At 39.3% G+C, this 24,877-nt stretch overlaps 1 protein-coding gene across 9 annotated transcripts in view; it reads left to right on the forward strand.

Moving 5' to 3' along the window:
• taok3a (TAO kinase 3a) overlaps positions 1 to 24,877 on the forward strand; it is a 110,866-nt gene that overhangs the window by 26,024 nt on the left and 59,965 nt on the right. For all 9 annotated transcript variants that reach the window (XM_048611643.1, XM_048611649.1, XM_048611644.1 and 6 more), the window contains exons 4-7: positions 4,860 to 4,931; positions 5,131 to 5,232; positions 13,722 to 13,767; positions 23,694 to 23,790. In XM_048611643.1, the coding sequence (XP_048467600.1) occupies positions 4,860 to 4,931; positions 5,131 to 5,232; positions 13,722 to 13,767; positions 23,694 to 23,790 (317 nt within the window). The remainder of the gene's footprint in view (positions 1 to 4,859; positions 4,932 to 5,130; positions 5,233 to 13,721; positions 13,768 to 23,693; positions 23,791 to 24,877) is intronic.

Here is a 24,877-nt window from a genome sequence, read left to right on the forward strand (position 1 = left end):
TGAACTTTTGGATACCAATTAACATGGTAGAATGAAAGGGGAGATCACCTACTGATTAGAAGACTGTCTAAAGCTTCTAGTCTTTCAGTGATTCGGCTTCTTGACACCCGATACAATTGCCGTTCTTGTATGGTATCCAGTTAGAGATGGGAATAACATTGGTCTTTATGGAACGTGCAAGCCAAAATGAGAGGACTTAGCAATGGTGACACAAAGATTAAATAAAGTGCGGGTAAGTAAGTGGAACATAATGAACATGAAAAGGAAAACTCTCTACGTAATATCATGAATGCAAATTGAAGTAGCAAAGGAACAATTGAAGATGCACAGTAGCTGTCAACAAACCAATTGAATGTTGTATTATAATGCCAAAATATTTGAATACAAGTTAGAGGAAATATTGGATCAAACTTTCTTTTGGTGGTGGTCAGTTCTTGTCTGAAGGCATACAACTGTATTGATGAACAAGTTTGGGTAAAAAAGCACAGCTATTGACTGAAGGTTCCTTTCCAGCTAATGTTCAAAAGATTTAGCATGACTTATTTTTGTATTGGTTTTGTATTCAATGCAACAATTGAGTTCTTTTAGACAGTACTGGTTACGGTAGCAGTACTGTTAGAAAATGGTGCTGGGGATGCTGCAGATATGAACTTTGAGAGGAATGTGATAAAAGCATTGCAATGTTTTGATACATTCAATTGCATGGTATTAAAATAATTTGGATATTAAGTTCCTCTAAGGGATAGAGGCAGAGCATAATGCTGCTGTGGGGTTTTCTTGGTACTGCTGTAAAGAGCATTGCTTTTCTGAAATTACTTTGCAGAATATACAATTTTGCAAGTTTGCTGACAGTACCAAAACTAAGCGACAAATTGAACAGGTTAGAATCAAATTTCAGGAGATCACAGACTGGTGAACTAAGCAGACAACTATCAGAACAATTTCTGTAACGTAGATAAATGTGAAGGGATGCTCTTTGAAAGAAACGACATGCAGAGGGAAGTGTACGATTTGGAGAGTGCAGCACAGCATTGTGCCAGGATTGAGGGAACTGCAAGAATGTAAAAACCAGTGGGGAAAATTGATAACTACCTTAAGAAAGCTGATGGATGTTTGGCTTTAAATTGCTCATTTAATACACAAGCAAGAGGTCTTGCTAAATCTTTTCTACATTTTGTTCTTTTTGACTATCGCACTTTTTAAGAATGTTCAGGTCATAAAAAGGGTTCAGAAGAGGTTTTCTAGGATGGTACTAAGCATGAGCTATTGGAGAAGTTTGGAATTGATGTGCAGCGATAGAAGTTTGTAAACCGAGAGTTTAATAGAGCAAAACAGATGAAAAGGTTTTCTCTGGCAAGTATGTTGGTTATTTGTATTCATCAATATAAAACAATTGGTATTTCAACTCGTGTAGAAATAAGAAATCCCTTTATTTGGAGGGTTAAGATTTGGAACGTCCTACCTGAAAGGGTTGTGGTATTAGATCCTGTAGGATCTTTCAGAAAGCAATTAGACATCATCTTGAAGAGGATTAATTTAAAGGGCTATGGATGGGGAAAAATCTGGTGTGCGGAATAAATTGGGTAGCTCTTTAAATAAACTGATGGGTCTTCTATACTGTGCGATTATGTAATTGACATTTGTTGCATTTTCACTGGGTGGCATCTTGTTTTCAGGTAGGTTGTTAATCCTTGTGGTTTCCTGTTCCTATACTCACCAAACTAGGGTTCGTCACCTGGCTCAACGACCAATGATAGCAAGCCATTTACTGGGCAACAAAGCAACGTATTGTGGGACTGAAATACAATTCTGCAGATAGGCCGCAAGCTGCAAGATCTGTTCTGAATTAATCTAGTTTATCATGTTGTGCTGCTATATAATGTAGTTGGTGAGATTATGCTAGTGACTGATTAGCTTGCATGGAATCATAGACTACAGCACAGCAAGAAGCGCCTCAACCCATTATATCTGTTCCTGCCCTGTGCAAGATTTTGAACAGTTACACCCACTCTGTTCTTCATCCACTGCCCAGCTTATGTTCCCCTTTCAAATATTTATCAGTTCCCATTTGAAATTTGATGGATTTGCTTTCACTATCCCAGCTATAGATTGCAAATGATCTAAATTACACCCCTTTTCCTCCCCCCTTCCCGTTGCATCTCAACTATTTTGATGCTGGTCACCATGAGCACCTCTGTTAAGTGTTTTAGCCATTCAAGCTTATTCATTAGCAGTGGTCATTTATGAGGAACCAAAAGGCCACTACTATTCATAGAACCAAACCCAGGACAGGTGAAAACTGCTAGCATAATTAAACAGTCGTGTGCTTTTCCGTTTACTTTAGCCTATAACTTCCCTTTTTCTCTAAGGTCGTGAAGCATATTGTCTCGATCCAGCTCTACTTATCTCTTAAGAACGTTCATTCTGAGTCTCTGGAATTTAATTCTTATCCTATTTCAATGCTGAGAACATCACCTTGAATATTGATTTTTTCCCCCCCCCCCCCTCCATTGCTTTTGACAAAGTCAGCAAGCTTATCCTTTTCTGACATTAGTTATGGCTAATCTGCAGGAAGCTATAGGAAAGTTAGAGCACAGAAAGCAGCCTTTCAACTAACCCATTCTAAAGTTATGATTGGGGCCACAAATGTCCATCTGTTTTCTGAACTCGTGAATCTCCTGTCAAAACTGCCCTTTTCTTCACTCCTGCACAGCAGAATTGCCTGTGGTATCACCACTCTTGACTCTGAGTTTCTTCAAGGAACCAACATCAGTATCCAAAATGGAAAAGTAGTTCATGAGCAGGAGCTCAGTACTGATCCTGATGGACTGCCTGGCATTTACCCATTCCTTTTCTGCTTTTAGTTTGTGGTGTGTCCACCTCTCTGCTATTTGTTTTTCTCAGCCTTAGCCATGTGCCACATTGACTACAACTCAAACCAAAAGTTGTTACTTCTGCAGCTGGTAACACTTCCTGTACATGCAGGGTCATCTAGATCACCAGTAGAACCTATGATTTGCAGCACGCTACCACGTGACTGAGCAGCCCTATAATAATTTTACTTTACTTGGGTTAAATTCATTTTACTTTGTACTTTATTGTTCTTGGCCTTCGCTTCATAAACCTGACAATTAATAAGTTTTACATGTTTGACCAATGCTCATCACGCTTAATTGCAATAATCCTTCATCAAAGTACCTTCTTTTCCGCTCTGCAACAATTTCCATGAGTGTAATTTGCTGTTCCTTGCTGTCTTTGTGTGTAATCTCCTGATTTGTGTATAAGTAATGATTTTTTTTTCCCTGCATTGTTCCCACTTTTTTTTCAGTTTTTATACTACATTCCATGGGCTTTCCCTGCAGGTTCCAGAATAGTAACTGTTTCTCTGCTCAGTGTTTCCAGCATTTTTGGTTTCTGTCTCCAATTTTATTGTGGTTAGCTTGCTGGGATCTACCCCAATCAAACTCTGAATTCTTCCGAATAAGCATATCTTGCGTATCTCGTATTAATTATTGCTTTTTCTTGCACCCTAGTCAGAGTTAGAAGGTTCATTCAAATGCAGTTTCAGACATCACATCATTTGGTCAGAAACTTCAGTTATACTGAGGAGGAAGTATTGATTTAGCAAAGCTGTCATTTCTTAGAGGGTGTTATGTTCAGGCCGCTTGACCTTTTCAGTTTAATATTTTAGAAATTATACAGTGCAAGTCACAAGAGAATAGGAACTGAGTCCTGGCCTACATTTTTTCCTTCCAATAGTGTTATGTACCACTTCTCATTGCTGTTATAGGAAAACACTGCAGCCAATGTGTTTTAAATACTTTCTTCGTAGAAAGTTTTTGGAGATTTGTAGCTCGGGTTGTGGATGAGGTTGCAGACTTGCTTGCCCAACCCTTGTGTTTGCAGACGTTTCATCGCCCTGCTAGGTAACATCGTCAGTGCGCCTCTGAAGCGTTGGTGTTCTGTCCTGCTTGTTATTTATATGCCTCCATTTGTTGGGTAGGTTGGTATTACTTCCGATTTTGTTCTTCAGTGGTTTGTATGTTGGGTCCAGTTCAATGTGTGTGTTAATGGAGTTCTGGTTGGAATGTGAGGCCTCCAGGAATTCCCTGGCATGTCTTTGTTTGGTTTGTGCTATTATGGTTGTTGTCCCAGTCAAATTCGTGTCCTTTGTCCATGTATATTGAGACCAGTGAGAATTGGTCGTGTCTCTTGGTTGCTAGTTGGTGTTTGTGTATCCTTTATTGCCAGTTTTCCTCCAGTTTGGCCTATGTAGTGTTTCTCAGTCTTTGCAATGGTATGTTGTATATTACGTTAAGATTTTTTTTATTGGTTGTGTGCATGGGGTCCTTTATGTTCGTCAGTAGCTCCCGCAGGGTAATTGTTGGTTTGTGGGCTACCCTGATACCTAGGGCTCTGAGTGCTCTTGTGGTCAGGTGACTAGTGTGCCCGGCCATGTTGTTGTCTGTCGCGAAGGTAATGGCGGATTGTTCTTCTTGGGCACACTTTGTAGAGTGATGCAAAAAATTCTGAGGACATGGCATTCATATCGCACTACAAAACAATCAAATACTTAAGTCTTTGTTCAGGCAGGTAAGTATTTTGAAGTGAGAGTAAAAGTTTTAATTAGATTTTGAGGAGCATTGACAGGTAGAGGGCCTTCGGAATTTCATTTATGGTTTGTGTTTTACAAATCCAATGCTGAATCTATGGAAATGTTCCAACTCTAACCAGAATACAGGCAGTGAGAATATTCATGTTTTAATTGAGGACAATTTTTCTTCTCTGTTCACGTCTTTTTTTCTGTTTGGGAAAACAAAACCTATTTGTTGAAAAAAATTTATGTATTTAACCTTCAGGCCAGAAACGCTCGCACATCAGAGGTGGTGGCAGTCAAGAAAATGTCCTATAGTGGTAAACAAATAACAGAGGTAATGTAATTTTAAGCTTGTTCCATCATTGGAAAAATTTTAATCCAGTAGTTCTCAAAGAACATCTTTGTCTTGGAGTATCACTTACAAGGAATTAGTATGTTATGCAATAAATAGCTTTAAATAGTTCAATATTTCTGATGTCTTCTAAAATGTGGAGCTAACGATTTTTAAAGTTATCAAACATTATTATTCACAGAAATGGCAGGACATTATCAAAGAAGTCAAGTTTCTCAGCCAACTCAAGCATCCAAATACTATAGAATACAAAGGTTGTTATCTAAAGGAGCACACTGCCTGGGTAAGTTTTTTTTTCCAGTGTTTCCAAACTTTGTACAATCATTAAAATCATTATCTTGAATGTGTAAAATGGATAAATATAAAGGGTATCTAAAATTTTTAGAAACAATGTTTCAGAATCCTATCATGTCATTTGTTGCAAATTACCATTGTCAGAAGTGCTTTATTGCAACCAGCTGAAAGTAACTTTAAAGAAAACAGAAGGCTACACGTGTGCCTGTAGTCATTCAAAGGTGCTATTTAATTCATATTGAATTTATGGTATGCACTATAGTTTATTGGAGCAAACTTTCATTTTGAGTAAATGTTACAAGTTTAAACATGTTTTCACTGTTTCAGTAAAAGGAATATTGCAGATGTTGGAAATATGAAATTAAATATTCATGCCAGGCAGGATTTGGAAAGAAACAAAACTAAGTTATTATCAGAACTGTAAGAAGTTGGATAAAAACCAAAAGAACTGCGGATGCTGTAAATCAGGAACGAAAACCAAGTTGTTGGAAAAGCTCAGCAGAGTTGACGTTTAGGGTCCAGTGACCTTTCCTCAGAAGGGTCACCGGACCCGAAATGTTCACATTTTTCCTTCACAGATGCCGCCAGACCTGCTGAGCTTTTCCAGCAATGTTATTATTGTTGTTGTCGTCGTCGTCATTGTCGTCGTCATTGTCGTTGTCGCTTTTAAGTACAGAAGCACTGGACACTTGTACATAAGACATACATAAGAACGAGGAGCAGGAGTAGGCCGTCTGGCCCTTCGAGCCCGCTCTGCCACTCAATAAGATCATGGCTGATCCTTTCGTGGACTCGGGTCCACTTACCCGCGTTCTCACCGTATCCCTTAATTCCTTTATTGTTCAAAAAAAATCTACCTTTTTTTTAAAAGCGTTTACTGAAGTAGCGTCAACTACTTCACTGGGCAAGGAATTCCATAGATTAACAACCCTCTGGGTGAAGAAGTTCCTTCTCAGTTCAGTCCCAAATCTGCTCCCTCTAATCTTGAGGCTATGCCCTCTTGTCCTAGCTTCACCTGCCAGTGGAAACATCCTCTCTACTTCTATCTTATCTATTCCCTTCATAATTTTATATGTTTCTATAAGATCCCCCCTCAATCTTCTGAATTCCAATGAATATAATCCCAATCTACTCAGTCTCTCCTCATAAGCCAACCCCCTCAACTCCGGAATCAACCTAGTGAACCTCCTTTGCACCCCCTCCAGTGCCAGTACATCCTTTCTCAAGTAAGGAGACCAAAACTGCACACAGTACTCCAGGTGTGGCCTCACCAGCACCTTGTACAGCTGCAACATAACCTCTCTGCTTTTTATTTCAATCCCTTTAGCAATGAAGGACAAAATTCCATTTACCTTCCTAATTACTTGTTGTACCCGCAGACCTACCTTCTGTGATTCATGCACAAGGACACCCAGGTCCCTCTGCATAGCAGCATGCTGCAACTTTTTACCATTCAAGTTATAATCCTTTTTACTATTACTCCTACCAAAATGTATGACTTCACATTTATTTACATTGTATTCCATCTGCCAGACCTTTGCCCACTCACTCAATGTATCTATGTTCCTCTGCAAAGTTTCACAGTCCTCTGCACACTTTGCTTTGCCACTCATCTTAGTGTCATCTGCAAACTTTGACACCCTACACGTGGTCCCCAGCTCCAAATCATCTATATAAATTGTAAATAATTGCGGTCCCAACACCGATCCCTGAGGCACACCGCTAGTCACTGACTGCCAGCTAGAATAGCACTCATTTATCCCCACTCTTTGCTTCCTGTTAGTCAACCAATCCTCTATCCATGCTAATACTTTACCCTTAATGCCATGTATTCCTATCTTATGCAGTAGCCTCTTCTGCGGCACCTTGTCAAAGGCCTTTTGGAAGTCTAGGTACACCACATCCACTGGGTCCCCATTGTCCACCTCGCTCGTAATGTCTTCATAGAATTCCAAAAGATTTGTCAAGCATGACCTGCCCTTCATGAACCCATGCTGCGTCTGCCCAACGGAACAATTTCTATCAAGATGCCTTGCTATTTCTTCCTTGATAATAGACTCCAGCATCTTCCCCACTACAGAGGTTAAGCTAACCGGTCTATAATTCCCCATCTTTTGTCTACTTCCCTTTTTAAACGGTGGCGTCACATTTGCTGTTTTCCAATCTGCTGGGACTGCCCCAGAGTCCAGCGAATTTTGGAAAATTACCACCAGTGCACCTGCTATTTCTCCTGCCATCTCTTTTAGTACCCTGGGATGCATTCCATCAGGGCCAGGAGACTTATCAATCCTTAGCTCCATTAGCTTGCCCAACACTACGTCTTCCATAATTATGATTGTTTCCAGGTCCTCACCTACCTTCGTCTCTTTGTCTATTACTGGTATGTTATTAGTGTCCTCCACTGTGAAGACCGATACAAAATACCTGTTCAATGCCTCGGCCATTTCATCACATCCCATAACTAAATTCCCCTGCTCATGCTCTAAAGGGCCAATGTTTACTTTAGCCACTTTTTTTTTCATTTTATATATTTATAGAAACTTTTCCTATCTGTCTTTATATTCTGTGCTAGTTTTTTCTCATGTTCTACCTTACCTTTCCTTATAGCTCTTTTTGTGGCTTTCTGTTGACCTTTAAAGTTTTCCCAATCTTCTAGTTTCATGCTGTTTTTAGCCACTTTGTATGCCTTCTCTTTCAATTTGATAGCCTCCCTTATTTCTTTAGACACCCATGGCAGATTACCCCTTTTCTTACAGTCCTTCCTTTTCATTGGAATATACTTTTGCTGAGCACTTTGAAAGATTGCTTTGAAAGTCCTCCACTGCTCGTCCACTGTCCCACCATAAAATCTTTGTTTCCAGTTTACTTTAGCCAAGTCCTCCCTCATTCTATTGTAGTGAGGAGAAAGTATTTGGAATGATTAGATGATTAAAGCAATGGTGGTGCAGAGCAATCAGGTGTAACAAGGCCGGGGGGGGCTAACTAATCTAATAGTTTTTGGTCTTGGAAGTAAAAATCTGAAAAGCAAAACAAACATTACTCCTCCTTTTTGTCCAAAGCAATGCTTAGGATATGAAGTTGCTCAAATGAATGTTGTGTTGCCCAAAAGAAGTACTCAAACCTTTTACCCAAGTGTTCTTCCCTTGTGTGACAGACAAAAGACAGGAAACTGACTCAAACTTTAATTAAACAAACCTTTCTTTATTTAACTCTGTTTTTAGGTACCAGTACTTGATATAAAATATACATTAGTGATTACCCTTAATCGTTTCTTCATCTGATTCAATTTCAACTTTAACTTTCTCCATTTAACTTTGCTTTACCTTAGTTTGACTTAATTCACAATTAACCCTAACTCTAACTCTACAAGCTTGGATCTTGTTTCATGGTTGTTTCTCTTGCCTGAAGATGACTTCAGGGCATGTTGGCCTCAAAGGCTCACTCCTGCAAAATCCTTTGTTCTGTGAGCTATTATCACAAAATTATTATTATTCTAGAAGCTTCTCTGGCACTTAGCCGATGAATTGAACAAACTCTGATAATGTTGTTAGACCCCAGCCAAAATTGTTTACTGGTAAACAACTCCCAAATGTTAACACCAAGTTGTAAACAGCCACATTCAATACTCACTCCATATAAGTTAAATACCTGTTTTATTTGGTCAACATTCGCAAGTTGGAGATTGTAGCTTACAGGACCAGCTGCAGCTTAAACAAGCTTGACCAAAATTTGCAACATCTTGATTGTAGTTCTTAATCAGTCTTGTAGCCATTTCTGCTGCTGGCCCCCTGACTACAGTTGCATTCCAAGGTTTGTAAAATACCTGAAAAGATGAGACGCTGATCCTTGATCTTCTGTTGAATTTCACTGGAGCCATGTAGAAGACTGAAGATTGTGGAATTAACAATGCTGAGTGATCAGAAACTTTTGTTCAGTAAAGTGTTCACCCAATCCGATTATAGACTCAACTACTATAGATGAGATTGCATTGTAATAATGCTAAAATAGTCATTTGAAACAAGTTGGGGGTAAATTTGGTATTTGACCTGAAAATGTCTTTGAGGTTCTGAAGGAGACTGAAGGACATTGTATCTCTGCACTTGAAATAGGTATGTAATGGGGAAGAGAGAGATGGGTTTTGGAATAAAAATGGATCAATTTGTTTGGAATACTGAAAGTAGTGGGGAACATGTATTTAAAGGTAATGCACTGGAGATGGCAGAAATGGAGGATGGTCCATTGTACGTGGAGGCTGCTTTGGTGGAAAATGTGTACAGGTATGGCAAGTGAATGGAAGCAGTCAAAAGTTTTGCCATCTACAATGGATGAGAATTCTTGAAGAGTAAAAGAAGACATTGGAAGCACTGACATGGAAGTGGGACCATTTCCCTAGTTATGACAGATGGAGAAACTATATGAATAGAATAATACAGGAAGTGAGATGGAAGAAAGTTATCCAGAAAACTATGGGACTTGGTCCAGATATTGGTCCGCTGTAAACTTGGTTGTACGAGGGTGTTGTGATATGATATTTTTTAGCTTATTTGTATGTTGATTATACATTACCTAGTCTTAGTTATAGAGAATGCTGGCAGGATGATTCCTTGTAGACTGTAATCTTTCTGACCATCTGCAGCTGATGAGAACTAAATATTCATTTGATCACTGAAACCTGTCTACACTCTCTGCGTCTCTGGTCAGCAACAGAAGGTGATACCCCTCAGCCGTGATAATGGCAGGTGTGGGGGAAGAATTTGGTACAAGTTGTGCTTCTGGCTTGAGGAGGACAACTTTTACGTTCTGCTTTAGGGGTTGATATGTTTCTTCAAGCAGATCAATGTGACCTATAACTTGTCTGTGTACCAGGGTAAGTCATCCACATACTTGACCATAACAGGCCCTCTGTATGAGACTTTGATTGTCGCTTTCAGACTTTGGAGGTTGAAAAGGTTCCCATGAAAGCTGTGCTCTGCTTGGTCCTGGGATGATGGCATCTTTGACCACGTCAGGGGTAGTCACTAGGGAAATGATGAAATCATGGCTAAGATGCGCTATCAGCATTGCAGATGGGAGGTTGTACATGTCACCTCAATGAACTGCTGCACAACATGAATGCTCCAACAAGCAGCTATTGTGAGCATGGAGGCAATCATTGTTGTGCAATAAGTGCACTCGACAGGCCACTGCGTCGGAATGCTAAACCTTCACCTTGCAAGGTCTGCTTTGTTCTCCTCCGCTCGCACCAGTCAAAGATCACTGGGTGGCCAACTGGACTATGTCAAAGATTCCCTGAAAGCCTGAGAAAATGATCAGCTTTGACCTCAATAGTTGGAAACAAGTGTACTAGAATGACAATGATGAGCCCTGCTTCACCAAGGTGTAGCTAATTTTGAAGCATTGTGAATGAAGAAGGTGGAAGATGTGAGAGCATAAGGAATTCTGTTCTGTGATTGTTAGATTTCTCAACCAACTCTTCAAAATCTACATGCTTTAACCGTCCACACAGCAATGGCAAAGACTGTGTGAAGTGAAACAGTTATCCATCCTTGCTGTGTGCAAGAGATTCTGCAGCTCTGGAAGACTTCAGATTGTACCTGAGCTCTGATTTGTCTTGTCTTTGCTATAGGCGGCAAGCACCATGTGTCAGTAAGATTGTTGGAATATGGGAGAGCAGAAACAGCAATTTAACATGCCAGGGATAACGACTCACCATTTTAATAATACAAGGGAAAAAAAAAGTCAACATGTATGAAGCTCAACTTGAGAATATACATTTAGAATTTGTCTTTTAGATGACAGCAGAGCTCATTGACTATTTAACTAGCAGATGCAGGTGTGGTTGTGACTTTACTCTGTCAGCTAACTGTGTGACATCAATCAAGATCATGATTGCATCAACCCCAATAGAAGTATTCCAAACATGCATTTTGCACCAACTGAAAGGATGGAAGCATGACTGCAAAGTGGACATGAGTATGAAGCCATACCACTGGGGAGAGAGTCCGTAAGCTGTAATAATTTATCCAGCATTTGCACAATGAAGAATTCTTCAAAGCAGTCAGCATTTCAAGTAGTGTGTACGTTTACACGTAAACGGAAAGTGCACAGCTTTCAACACAGTATACGATACTGGAGGATGTTGGAATGTATTAATTCGGAAAGCAAAGGCAAGAATAAGTGATTTCACCATCTTGATCAATGACCAGAGGTCAGATGGGAATGGCATTCCAAACAACCAAGGAAAGGTAAGATGTCAATAAGATTCTGTCAAAATTGAACCATGCTATTGTTGCGATTCACTTGGATAGAATTCACTGATAATCAAGCCCCCAATTTCACAAGCCATCACAAATACGTAAATATTTAAGTAAACCACCAAGCTCAGTTTCCCTTAATGCTATCTAAGAATCAAAATAAATAAAGCATCCTAACTAGCATTGTGAAAACATGCAGCACCCATCAGCAAAGATTGCCGTATAAGGAGATGAGCAATCCTCCACTAATATGTTTCAGAGACTTGTACATTTTATTGCTTGTGTACATTGAGACAACCTTTTCTTTGGCTATCCTGTAAATAATTTGATTCTTGAAAAGTAAACCTTTGACTTAGAAACAGGAAACATCCTTTTTTTCCTATTTTGTAAATTATGTATTTGCATGTTTCAGGGAGCATTTCTTAAATTTCTGTGAAAGCTACTTGACAGGATGTGTTGCATTGATCCCCTGACTTCTCAGTCCAGAGGAGCAGATGTGTGCTGAACTTGTAATTAATTTTGTAAATAAAAATCCACAGCATTGTTTTACCTATCCTTGTCATACATTTTGATTTTCTTGATGAGGGAAGTGCTGGCCTGGGAATGATCCTCTGACATCTGTTGCTGGAGTAAATCTTTTCCTATGCTGCTTTTCTATTCTCATGTTCACACAGTTTTTCCTGAAACCAGGTTTGTATACATGCCCCTCAGGTCTGTATTCCTGCACTCCCTTAGGAATCGTACGATTCAGTACGTATTGACTGTCGTGGAAAGGTGCATCACTACTTCACGTTTCAGTTAAATTTCATCCACCATTTTTGTGCCCTTTTTTTTTTAAGTGTGACCTGTCCTCTGAAGTCTGTTACTATCCTTTTTTCTGAATCTGTATATGTTTTATTATTCACAAGTTCTATGATTCAGTGAAGTTGGATTTGTATTCCCAAGGGTTGTTTATCAATAGATCATAGGTGTTTGTCTTGATATTTTGTATATTTTCTTCCAGTTTGAGAAGCCAGCATTCACCCCCCACTTCTTTTGTTTTGTATTTCTTTCTATGCCATTGTAGTCTATTTAAACACACGGACTTTGAAATTAAAGTCTATGATATTTTACTTCGTGAAAGGGAACGAAAATTTGACATAACATCAACCACACTATCCTCAACAAAGAACTCAAGTTTGTCAATTTGATTTACCATTAACAAATTTCTGCTGACATTCATTTTATTAATCCATTCTTAGTGCCAATTATTTTGACCCATATTATTGTCTACTTCTCACCAATGCCAGTTGGCTGACTGGTAGATTTACCTCCTTGGTCCCCTGTTTGCTTTTTATAAGAAAGGCTGCAGCATTTAACGTGTAGTGTTCTCCAGCTTTCTGGCATCGACCCTGTATCCAGAGACAAGTGTTCTGTGTCTGTGCAATTTGCATCCTCCTTTCCCTCAAGAATCTTTAGATATCTTATCTGGATTAGCTGACTTGCTTTCTCTCTTGAAGGCTGTGAATGATTTAAGCACATGCTTCTTATCTAGTTTTATATTCCTGATGATTTTGATCTTAATTCTGAATAAAATATGGTTTACTCAAAATGTTACTTTTTTCTGGAAATATAACTCCATTTCAATTCTCTTATAAAGTCTAGGGAAATTACTTGCTGCTTTCACGTGTTGTAAAATACTTTTCAGTTAAAGTTATAAATCTATTTGATACATATAGATTGGGGTTCCAATGTTAGAACCTGTGAAGACTATGTTGGAGAACGTTTATACTTCAGTAGTGGACGTAATTCATGTGGCCGCACTTAGTAGTGAAGGTTCAAAGTTTGCTTCTGAATTTATAACCTCGGAGGCCATTTGGACTTGAAGTGGAGCCATTTGCTTTGATGTCCCAGAATTTCAAATTGTGACAATAATGCAACTAAAAGAAATAGTTGAGGCAAATAGCATAGATTCATTTGATGTCAAATTTTGGCAAAAGAAAACTGAGGGAGGCAGAAATAAAATATACACTAGTAAGATAAATTCATTAAGATGCAACATGAAGTATAAATACTGACACATCACAGTTGACCCAAATGAGAATTTTCTGCACTGTACATTGTATGCAGTACTTAAAGTTGTTCAATACTTTATAGTTCCTTTCTACACCTAGATTTTGTCTTAAATGCATGCAATACTTTCCATGCTCAAATATGCTTAATTAAAATTGTAATGTAATTTCAGATGGTTATGGAATACTGCCTAGGATCGACTTCTGATTTGCTGGAAGGTAAACTGACAATTTCTTCAACCATCTTTAAACATTGAAAACTTTGGATTTTACATTCAAATGAAATATGGCAATTATTAAAACTTATTACATTTGAGTTTTTGTGCTAAAGAATAAGGATGTACTTTATATTCATATGTGCTGTCTTGTTTACAACCTTAGTTAATCTTCCCATGAGCCGCACATATATGAAAATAATAATTTAGTAGTTTAGCTGAAGTCATTTGTGCATGTAGATTCATACAGCATAGGAACAGACCTTTCAGTTCAACCAGCCCATGCCAGCCATAATCCCAAACTAAACTCGTTCCATCTGCCTGTGCTTGGCCCACACCTTCCAAACATTTCTTATTCATGTACTTATCCAAACTTCTTTAAAGATAACTGTACCCACATCTACCATTTCCTCCGGAAATTCATTCCACACACACCACTCTGCTTTTTCAAAGAAAGGTCCCTTGTGTCTTTTTTAAATCTTTCTCCTCTCACCTTAAAAATATGCCCCCTCATCTTGAAACCCCCTATCCTAGGGAAAAGACGCATCTACACCTCTCAGGCTTTTATAATCCTCTATAAAGTGACCCCTCAACCTCCTGCGCTTAAGTGAAAAATGTCCCAGCCTATCCGGCCTCTCCTCCTAATTCATAGCCTCCGTTCCCGGCAATACGGCAGGACAGGCTTGCAGTTGGTCGTGATGCATTCAGATTAAGCTAAGAAAATTAGTCTGAAGTGTACTTTGATTATGAAATGCAGCACTGCTCTCCTGGACTAAGAGCAGAGATGAACCTGGCTCTGTCTTCCAAAAATCTGTAGTGTATCAAAACTGATACAAATACTCATGTAAACAGTGAACCTTTGAGTGAAGAAACTGAGGATAACTATGCCTTGTTTAAGAAATGGGCACTTTTAGAAGGGAAGAAAATTGGAGGAAATAAATTTCATATATTTCTTATGCCTTTTCCACAAATGCCTTTTTTTGTTTTTGAAAAAAAATATTTTTTTCTTTGAGCCTCAATTACAGCTCTGTGGCAATGCTACTTCTGTTTCGGATTGTATTAAACACTCAAACCAGAGCTTCGACGTCAATCTAGATGTGAGGGATCGAATGGCACAATTCAAAGAAGATCAGGAGAGTCCTTCTGTTCAATTACTTATAGTTGCTCTCAATCTGTGGAGTGATAATGGGAAACATGAGAAACCCTGTAATATGTATAGTTTACAATGTAAATGGCTTTTTCAAATTTAACCCGCTCAAGAAGTTTACTGGCCCAGATTTTCTAATCAACAGTTTGCAGCTAACTGCAGTTTTTTTCCACAGTCTGAAACGGTGTGGTGTCCTCTGCAGGATTTCTGGAATCATTGTGAATGGGATGAGCAATAGCATGTTCCCTTTTCCCAATGGAATTCAAGAACCTTACTGAAAGATACAATAGAAACAAGTCTGAGTTTACAAGATTTAATGCAATGTAAGATCATATATAGAAGGAGGTGGGTGAAAAGATTGAGTTGAGAAACCAAGCTCTTAAAATTCTATTTTTAGCTTTAAATCTCCAACCATATTTCAAATCTGAAAGTCTGAGACGACCGATGAATTTTCAAAGCTGGAGAACACTTTTATGACTCTTGCTGTTAACTATTCGTGCAAAGTGAATTTTTATGATGGAACTTTTCTTGACCCATTTAGTTAGCTAGTGCACCATTGCCCAACCTTCCTGCTCCAATGAGCCACATTTCAGGAAGAGGAGGTTTGGCAGAATAGAAAACGAATTTCAGGGATGAAAACAATTTTGTGATAAGTTGACAATTTAAATATGCAATTTAAAAAATTACACAATAGAAAGTGTCAGTTTACCCAACTAGTAACAAATCATTTTTTAGCCGTTTTGATGAAGCAAATCTAGAGAGATAAAGCCCCACTTCCTGTTTGCCTTTGGAAACTGGGGCCAGTTGAAGGAGTTGAATTTAATTAACACTGACCTTGACCTCGGCTTAAGTGATGCATGTTCCTGCTGGAATCCAGCTGTTCCTCAGCTGAATTAAAGGAATGTGTGGGGGTCAGAATTGGCTTGTCTTTACAGCCCCACTGTTTGCTTTGTAAGCAGTATTTTGGGAGGGATGAGGATGATAAACATGTGTAACTAGCTGGCTCTGTTCACCTTTAAACACACACACTCTCCCACTCTGTGTGCGTGTTCTTCTTTCTCTTCTCTCTCTCCTTGTCCACCGCCCCCACCTATGGGGATGATGAAAACTTCACCTGCCTCCCACACACCACCTGGAACCCTTGTCCACCATCTTGACTTCTACCTTCAATGGGGATGGTACTTAGTGTGGGAAGGAGACAGCCTGACCTCTATTTGGAAGAACATCACACGCAACTTTCCATGTGTATGTCCTGTGTTTGGAACATGGATAGCAGGCCAGATTATTTCCAGAGGCCACCTGTTGGACAAGCCAAATCTAGTGAGTCTGCATTGAAACTTTGCACTGTTCAGTTGAGTTCTAAATTTCTCAGCAAACTACACTAGTTTACGGAGCACCTTACAGAGGAGCATGATAAATTCAGTAATGGCAACTTGATCTCCACACTTGCAGTGTCCACACCGTGCAAGTGAAGTTATTGTCCACTTTGAACTGAATAACTGAGCATTGCTCTTATCACCACATCAAGTGCTATTTTAGTTTTTGTGGTTGCGGACTGATGGGAAATACATTATATAGACTCATTCTTTTGTTTATTTAATCTATTAAAATCATCTTTAATTATAAAGAATATTTCCAAGTCACTGGAATGTGAGCTAACGATCGTTTTTTAAACAAACGTTGAATATCCAAACTTGGGAAGAAATGCATGAGTTTTCAAGTCAAGCAATTAGACAAAAGCAGTAGTGGCGAATTAGAGACTAAACGACAGCCATGCAACTAATTTTATTCCTTGAAAATGAGGAGCAAACTGATTTTGTTCAAAACCATGAAGAAGATTGACAAGATGCACAATGAGAAGAGGACAGTTGACAATCTAAAGAAAATACCAGTTTATTCCAAAGTAATGGCAGGAGTCTGTGACAAATAAGGCAGATGAGTTGAGGGCACAAATTAAAACATGAGGCTATGATGTTTCACTGTCAGCAATGACATGGGAGAAAATGATAGGATTGGCAGCTCAGTATTCCAGGATTATAGGGTCTTCAGGCAAGACCGGGAAAGAGGGTTTTAAAAAAAAAAAAAGGAGGGGGTGTGGAAATTTTGATCAGGGAATCTTACAACAGTAAGGAAGAATAACAGCTTAGAAAGCTGTAAAGCCATGTGGGTAGAACTTTTCCAAAAAGGAACAGCCACATTGCTGGGAGTATATTTTAGAATGCCCTAATTGTCCCAGAAAAATAGGAAAGCAGACATAAATTTCAGGGAAGTGTAAAAGTAATAGGGTAGTGATAGTAGGGAGCTTCAACTTCTCAACATTAACTGAGTAGTCATAGTGTGAAAGTATTAGCGGAAGAAAAAGTGTTAAAATGCATCCAGATAACATTTTGAGCCAGTATATAGAATGCCCTACATGGCAGAAAATGGTCGTGGACTTAATTAAGCTGGGCAAATCGTTCAAGTACCAGTAGGGCAGCATTTTGCAGACTGTGATCATAACAATGTTAAATCTAACAGAGTTATGGAAGAGGACCAGGATGACTCTGAAACCCAAGTTCACACCGAGGGGGGAAGGCTGATATATTTTTTTTAAATAAAATTAGATCACGTATGATTTGAGCAGAGTGGAATGAGGAGCGGATACTTTAAGATAAATATGTCTCAGAACAGTACGATGCATTCAAGAAAGAATTATCGAGAGTACAAAGCTAACATTGTGAAATAAAGACAAGGGTGGGACTATCAAATCCTGTGAACACTGGATGTCAAAATGATATTTAGCATTGAATTAAGAGAAAAAAGGTTTATGGCAGAGAGGTTTCAAAACAGAAGCCTGACAGGAGTATAGAATGTGCAAGTGGGAACTTAAAAAGATTGGGAGAGCTAAAAGGGGACATGAAAAGATACTGGCAGGTAAAAATCAAGGGGTGGGGGGCGGATTTTGGATTAGAAACTGTTCATAGGGAAAGCAGCAAGTAACTGGTAATTTGAATTCCTATTCTAAATTGCTTTAAGATTAAAGTTGTTAAAGTGGAGATTGACCCCCCCTCCCCTTTCTGAGAATTAAAACCGAAACACTCAGAGGAACACCTCACCATATATGCTGCAAAAGAAGTGTTAAAAATGGTGGAAGCTGCTTTTGAGCAACTTCCAGCGGTTAAATAGAATAAATCCGTGATGCTCACTTTAGAATCACCAACTAACAATTTATTTATCTAACTGTAACAGTGAACAAGTTAACTAAACTATTAACAAACTGAACAAATCCCTTCAAAATATTAACTATTCCCAAAAACAACAAGATTCTAATCGTATGCTGTTCAAATAAATACAAGTCTCACTTGCATAAAAGAAAATAGAATTTAGTGTCTCGAAATTAGAGCCAGGTTAGGTGTTGGAATGTTCTGTGCCTTCTCCTGCGATTCTTCTTTCAGGAATATTAAGTAGTTGTGTTGTTACCGTTGTTATTTAGTTGGCGCTTTCTCTAAGTGATCGAAGATACTGAGAGTCAGCGATTCTGAGAGTTGAGGGCTTTTAGCTCTGGCTGATGACAGCTAGCTCTCTGAGGTCTTTTTCCACTTGCCCCTTTCTTTTTATACCCTTGACATCAATATTTCTTTGAATAGGATTGGTCCTATGCTGTCAAAACCATCAGACTTTAATAGGTTCTTGGTATCTAAGTACCTGGTTCAAATTGACTAAATTCAAAACTTGTTGTCATAGTAACAATTGTTGCTTGGCCTGCCAACTGTACAGCCTTTTGATACAAATGTTTCAATTCGGGTGCCCTTTGTGTGCTTGCAAACTTTCAAGCTGCTACTCGCCAATATCCATTTTAAATGTCTAAGCATAGAAAAAGCACCTGATCTTTTAAAAGGACCATGCAATACCCCACGATCCCCCCCCCCCCCGCCCCGCGCCAAGCATTTTACAAACACTAAATTCTAACTTTCCACTTCCCAATCCACCAGTACTCTACCCAACTTTGCAACAAAAGTGAATATAAATTTAAAAAGACAAACTAAAAACAAATTCTATAATTTCAAGATACAATGCCAGGTGATGTGTGTACCTGCATGATGTGGGAATTGATTGAACTCATTGTAGTTCATAGCAAATACATCTGTAGTGAGTCCGTGTCATGAAAACAAACTCTTTGGTTGCTCAAGGAACTCTGGTTCAGAGCTAATGAGCTGGAGCACTGCAACACATCAGGGAGGGGGAGAATTACGTGGATGCTGTGTTTCAGAAAGTAGTCATACCTGTTGGATAAATACTTCAAATTTGGCCAGTGGTCAGTGTTCCCGAGATACAGGAGTCTTCTCGTTGGACTAGAAAATTGCACATGTCACTCTGCTTTTTAAGAAGGGTGAAAGAAGAAAACCAGGGAATTAGCCTAATGTCTGTGGTGGGGAAATATGTTGGAGTCTGTCATCAATGATGGGGTAAATGAATGCACAAAGTTTTCAGTTAATCAGTCATCGTGGATTATGACAAGTCATAGCTGACACAATTCACTTCACTTTTTGAAGGGGCATCTAAGGTGGTGGACAGGAAATGTTCATGGATGATGTTTTTATGAACTTCCAGGAGGCATTTGATAAAGTCCCACATAAGAAGCTCTCATATTAACTAAGGTAGAAGCCCACAGAATTGAGGGCAAATTACTGACATAGCTGGGAAATTGTCACCTGCCATGTAAACAAAGGTAAGGATAATGGATAGATACTCAAATTGACAGGATATAACCAGTGTTGTACCACAAGGGCCAGTGCTAAGGCTTCAATTATTCACCTTTGTTGTTAATGACTTGGATAATGGCATGGAAAGTCATACATCCAAATTTGCTGATGAGACAGCTGATGTAAACAGCACAAAATTACAAAGGGATATTGATAGAATAAGTGAGTGCCATTTGCCATAGTTTTGCCCAATGTGTGAGGTTATACATTTTCGATGGATGAAGGATAGTTCAGGGTACTTCCTAGACAGTATGAAATTAGAGTCAAAACCCAAAAGACCGAGTTCAGGTGCATAGTTTGTAAAATGGCACAAGCAGGTGCAGAAAACCAACAAAAAAACAAATGGAATGCTGGCCTTTATACCAAGGGGACTGAAGTACAAGGGTGTAGAGGTTATGCTGTAGTTATACAAAACCCTGGTTAGACCCACGTGGAGTACTGAGCAGATTTAGGCACGTGCCTTCAGAAGGATATATTGGCCTTGGAGGAAGTACAACGTAGAGTTACATGAATGATAACTTAACCCCTGAAGTCAAGGTATGAGGAGAGATGATTGACATTAGGCCTGTTTTCTCTAGAATTTTGAAGGTTAACAGTGATCTAATCTAATTCAAGATCTTAACTGGAAAAGATAGATAAACTATTTCCACTGGTTTAGAGATTCTAGAACTAGGGCATACTAAGATCTAGGGCCAGACCATTCAAGAGAAATGTCAGAAACACTTCTATACAGGGTAGTAGATGTTTAGAACACTTCCACAAATGACAATGGATGCTGGATCGGTTAATTTCAAATATGAGTGATTAACAAAAATTTAATCAAAGGTATTAAGGGATATGGGCCAAAGAAAGTATATGGAGTTAGGCCGCAGATCAGCCATGATGCCGTTGGTGGAACAGGCTCACGGAGTTGAATGACCTACTCCTGTTCCTGTCTTTCCTATGAAAGAGTAAAGGTCCATTAAGGAGCACAACGGTAATAGTCAGTTGAGCTAGCAGCTGCAGGGGGGTGGTTTCTAAAGAAATACTTTGGATTGGTGCTCCCCTGTAAGAGGGACGATATGGGTATAGAAATCAGGGAGAAAGCCTGTGATACAATTACAGAAATTAGCACAGACAGAAAGGAGGTTCTGAATGGTCTAGCAGGCTTAAAAGTAGATAAATCTCCAGGGCTAGATGAAATGTATCGTTAGTTGAGTGAGGGAAGGGATGAAATAGCAAGGGCACTTAGAAAAACTTTGAATTCCTCTCTGGCCATAGACTAGGTGCCAGAGGATTAGAGGATAACCAGTGTGGTACCATTACTCAAGGGAGCAAGGGATAAACCAGGAAACTACAGGCTAGTCAGTCTAAGCTCCATGGTGGGAAAACTATTGGAAGTAATTCTGATGGGTAGAATTAATCTGCATTTGACCAGGCAGGGATTAATGAAGCATAGTCAGCATGGTTGTTAAGGGGAGATGATGTCTGACCAACTTGATTAAACTTTTCAAAGAGATGACCAGATATGTACATGTGGGCAATGCTTTTAATGTAGTTTGGATGAACTTCAACAAAGCCCTTTAAGGTCCAGCATGGAAGTCTGACAGCCAAGTTAAGAGTCCATGGAATCCAATGCAGTTTGACAAATTGGATCTACAGTTGGTTGAGTGGCTGGCAGCAGAGATGCTTGAGGGTTTTTTTCTGACTGGATGGCTGTGTCCAGTGGGGTTCCACAGGAGTCCGTATTGGGACTCTTGCTGTTTGTGACTTATAGAAGGGATGTAGATTTGAAAGTAGGAGGGATGATCGGTAAGTTCACATCCAATAAAAATTGGTGGGATTGGTAAAAATTGAGGAGAATAACCTTAAGTTACAGGAGGATATAACCAGGATGGTCAGATGAGCTGATCAGTGGTAAATAGAATTCAACCTGGCCAAGTGTGAGGTGGTGCACTTGGGCAAGACAAACAAGGCAAAGGAATGCATGATGAACAGTAGGACCTTGGGAAGCACTGAGGATCAGAGGGACTTTGGTGTGCATGCGTACTGGTCCATTAACATTTCAGGACAGGTGGATAAAGCGGTTAAAAAGGAATATGATATACTTGCCTTTATTAGCTGAAGCATAGAGTTTTGACAACAAGGAAGTTGAAATAGAACTGTGTAAAATGTTAGGGCACAGCTAGATATTGTGTGCAGTTCTGGAATCCACATTATAGGAGGGGTGTTACAGCACTGGAGAGGGTGTAGAGGAGATTTACCAAGATATTGCCTGGACTGGAGAGTTTATTGTGAAGAGACATTGGGCAGACGAGAGTTTCTCTCCTTAGAACAGAGGAGATTGAGAGAGAACATGTTTGACATGTATAAAATTGAGAGACATAGATGGAATAGGCAGGAAGAATTTTTTTCCCTTGACTTGAGGGCATGGACTTGTGGGGCAGGAGGTTTAGAAGAGATACGAGGAAAAATTTCACCCAAAGGATTTCGGGTATCTTTTACATACTTTGTTACTCTTACAATAGTCATGGAAAAGGATAGGTACGTACAGCAGGGTAAGGTTTATGATTGGGGGAAGGGTAATTACAATTCTGTTAGGCAAGAACTGGGGTAACATAAAATGGGAACAGATGCTGTCAGGGAAGAGCACTATAGAAATGTGGAGATTGTTTAAGGAATGCATACTGCGTGTGCTTGATATGTTTGTCCCTAGCAGGCAGGGAAGATGCGGTCGAGTGAGGGAGCCTTGGTTCTCAAGGGGTCGAACGACTGGTTAAGGGGAAGAAGGATGCTTATGTAAGGTTTAGGAAACCAGGAACAGAAAAGACTCTAGAGGGATACAAGTTATCCAGGAAGGAGCTGAAGAAAGGGCTTAGGAGAGCTATTAGGGGGCATGAGAAAACCTTGGCAGATAGGATCAAGGAAAACTCCAAGGCTTTTTACATGTACGTGAGGAATAAGAGAATGACCAGAGAAAGGGTAGGGCTGATCAAGGATTGTAAAGGGAATTTGTGCACGGAGCCTAAAGAGATAGGAGAAGTCCTTAATGAATACTTTTCTTCAGTATTCACAACTGAGAGGGACCTAGTTGTAGAGGACGACAGTGTAAAACAGGCTGATAGGCTCGAGGAGGTGGCTGTTAGTAAGGAAGATGTACTAGGAATTTTGAGGAACTTGAAGATAGATAAGTCCCCTGGGTCTGATGGGATTTACCCAAGGATTCTATGGGACGTGAAGGAAGAGATCGCAGGGCCTTTGGTGATGATCTTTTCGTCCTCCCTGTCCACAGGTATAGTGCCGGAAGATTGGAGAGAGGCAAACGTCATTCCCTTGTTCAAAAAAGGGAATAGGGATAACCCTGGAAATTACAGGCCAGTTAGTCTTGCGTCAGTGGTGGGCAAATTATTGGAAAGGGCTCTGAGAGAAGATTTATGATCACTTGGAAAGGCGCAGTTTGATTTGTGATGGGTAGATCATGCCTCACAAACTTTATTGAATTCTGTTTGGAAACTTCTATCTCACCAATTTAGGAATGACTGCCGCCTCTAATATGGCTAAAATGGACCTGTGGCACTGAAGCTATTTTGCTACATGCTGCAACATATTAGTGCATATGCTGAAATGCGCAAAATTGAGTTCCATATTACCGTGTACCTGATCTCAATTTTTGCTCACTTTCATTGTTTGAAGTATTTTCCATTTCACCGTATTTGTTTTACCATGAATTAAAACCTGACCAAAAGGCAAAGACTCGCTCATTAACACTCTACTCTGATTTAAATGTTACTATTGAATTATACTGCAGGTATACATTTGCAATCCCTTCTCTTTTGCATTAAGTAAAATTAGCCTAAGAATTATTACTATTTTAATTGCTACCATATTACAGTACTGGTCCAGTTAGTGCCAATATTTCAATATTATGAATGATTTTAACAATGGCAAGCATTCATGTTTGGAGTTTCAGGACTGGCTTTCTTTCTAGGGATTTTGAGTTATGCTGATTCTGGTGGAATTGTCCATAAAATGTTACTTTCCAAAATTTATTTCCTCCAATAGTTCACAAGAAACCACTTCAGGAAGTGGAGATTGCTGCCATTACCCATGGTGCCTTGCAGGGGCTGGTCTACCTGCATTCTCATAATTTGATACACAGGTAAGCTGATTCAACAATAAGATAAATGAATTTTGATTGTATCATTAAGAAAATAGTTGAATTCTCTCCATATCATGCAAGAGCAATGTCAGAAATGAATTACAAGCTTCCAAGACTAGTATATTAAGGGCATTAACTAGTATATTAATGGCAATGTACTGTTTGGAAAGACTCCATTTTTTAGCACGACATACTGTCTGTAGATTACTTAATTTATTACATAAGATATAATGTAGGGTTTTTCTTAAATTTCTTTGCTTCATTAACTTCCACTTACATCCTCAAATCCTATTTGTATGATTTATTTTGAATTAATCTCCATTGTCAGTAATTGACCAGATTTTCCAGGGAGTGGCAAGCAAATGCAGACTCGCTACCTTGCTCTTCACGTAAAGAAAGAGCTCTGCATTTCTGACAGAAGATTTCAATCAGGGCTCCTTCAGAAATGCAAGTCATATTTTTGTTCTGACAGGTCGATCTTTGCACAGAATAGTAAAGAATGCAAACCATGCTGCTTTTTCATAGCAGTTAGTTGCCGCACTCGGTGATCTAAAGGCCCTATATCACAGGCAGCCACTTTGACAGCTTCTGTCAAAGGCTAAGTATACAAAGTAAGCACGATGTTAGGCTGTTGGGATGTTAGAGTGGACCAGAGATGTTGGGTTCTGTTGGCAGTAAGGGACAGCAGTGTGTCAGGTTGAGGTTTTTGTATTTAAGGGGTCTGGAAGGGTTGTTGTTGAGGCCTTGTCTAATAAGTTGAGAGAGGGGACAGTCAGTTTAATAGTTACTTGGGAGTTAAGAAATGTTAGTATATTAAATACCTATTGAGTAACTATTTACTTCACTGCATTGAAACCCTCTGAATTATTTGAAATGGCTGCTTTTGGAGGGTTCCATCGCCCAGTGGAGTCTTCAATTTCCTAGGCAATTCCTTCAGAATCTGCGACACTGGGAATTCCATAGGAGTTGCTTATGGTGACCCTATCAATGTTGCAGAAAGGACTATCTAGCATTTGGATAATCTGGGCCACTATTTTCAGTGCAGATTCTTAAATGGTGTTCCTTTTGAGATTGATAGGCACAGATG

This window comes from Rhincodon typus, chromosome 24 (genome assembly GCF_021869965.1).
Source record: "Rhincodon typus isolate 14 chromosome 24, sRhiTyp1.1, whole genome shotgun sequence".
In the NCBI taxonomy this organism is placed as follows: Eukaryota; Metazoa; Chordata; class Chondrichthyes; order Orectolobiformes; family Rhincodontidae; genus Rhincodon; species Rhincodon typus.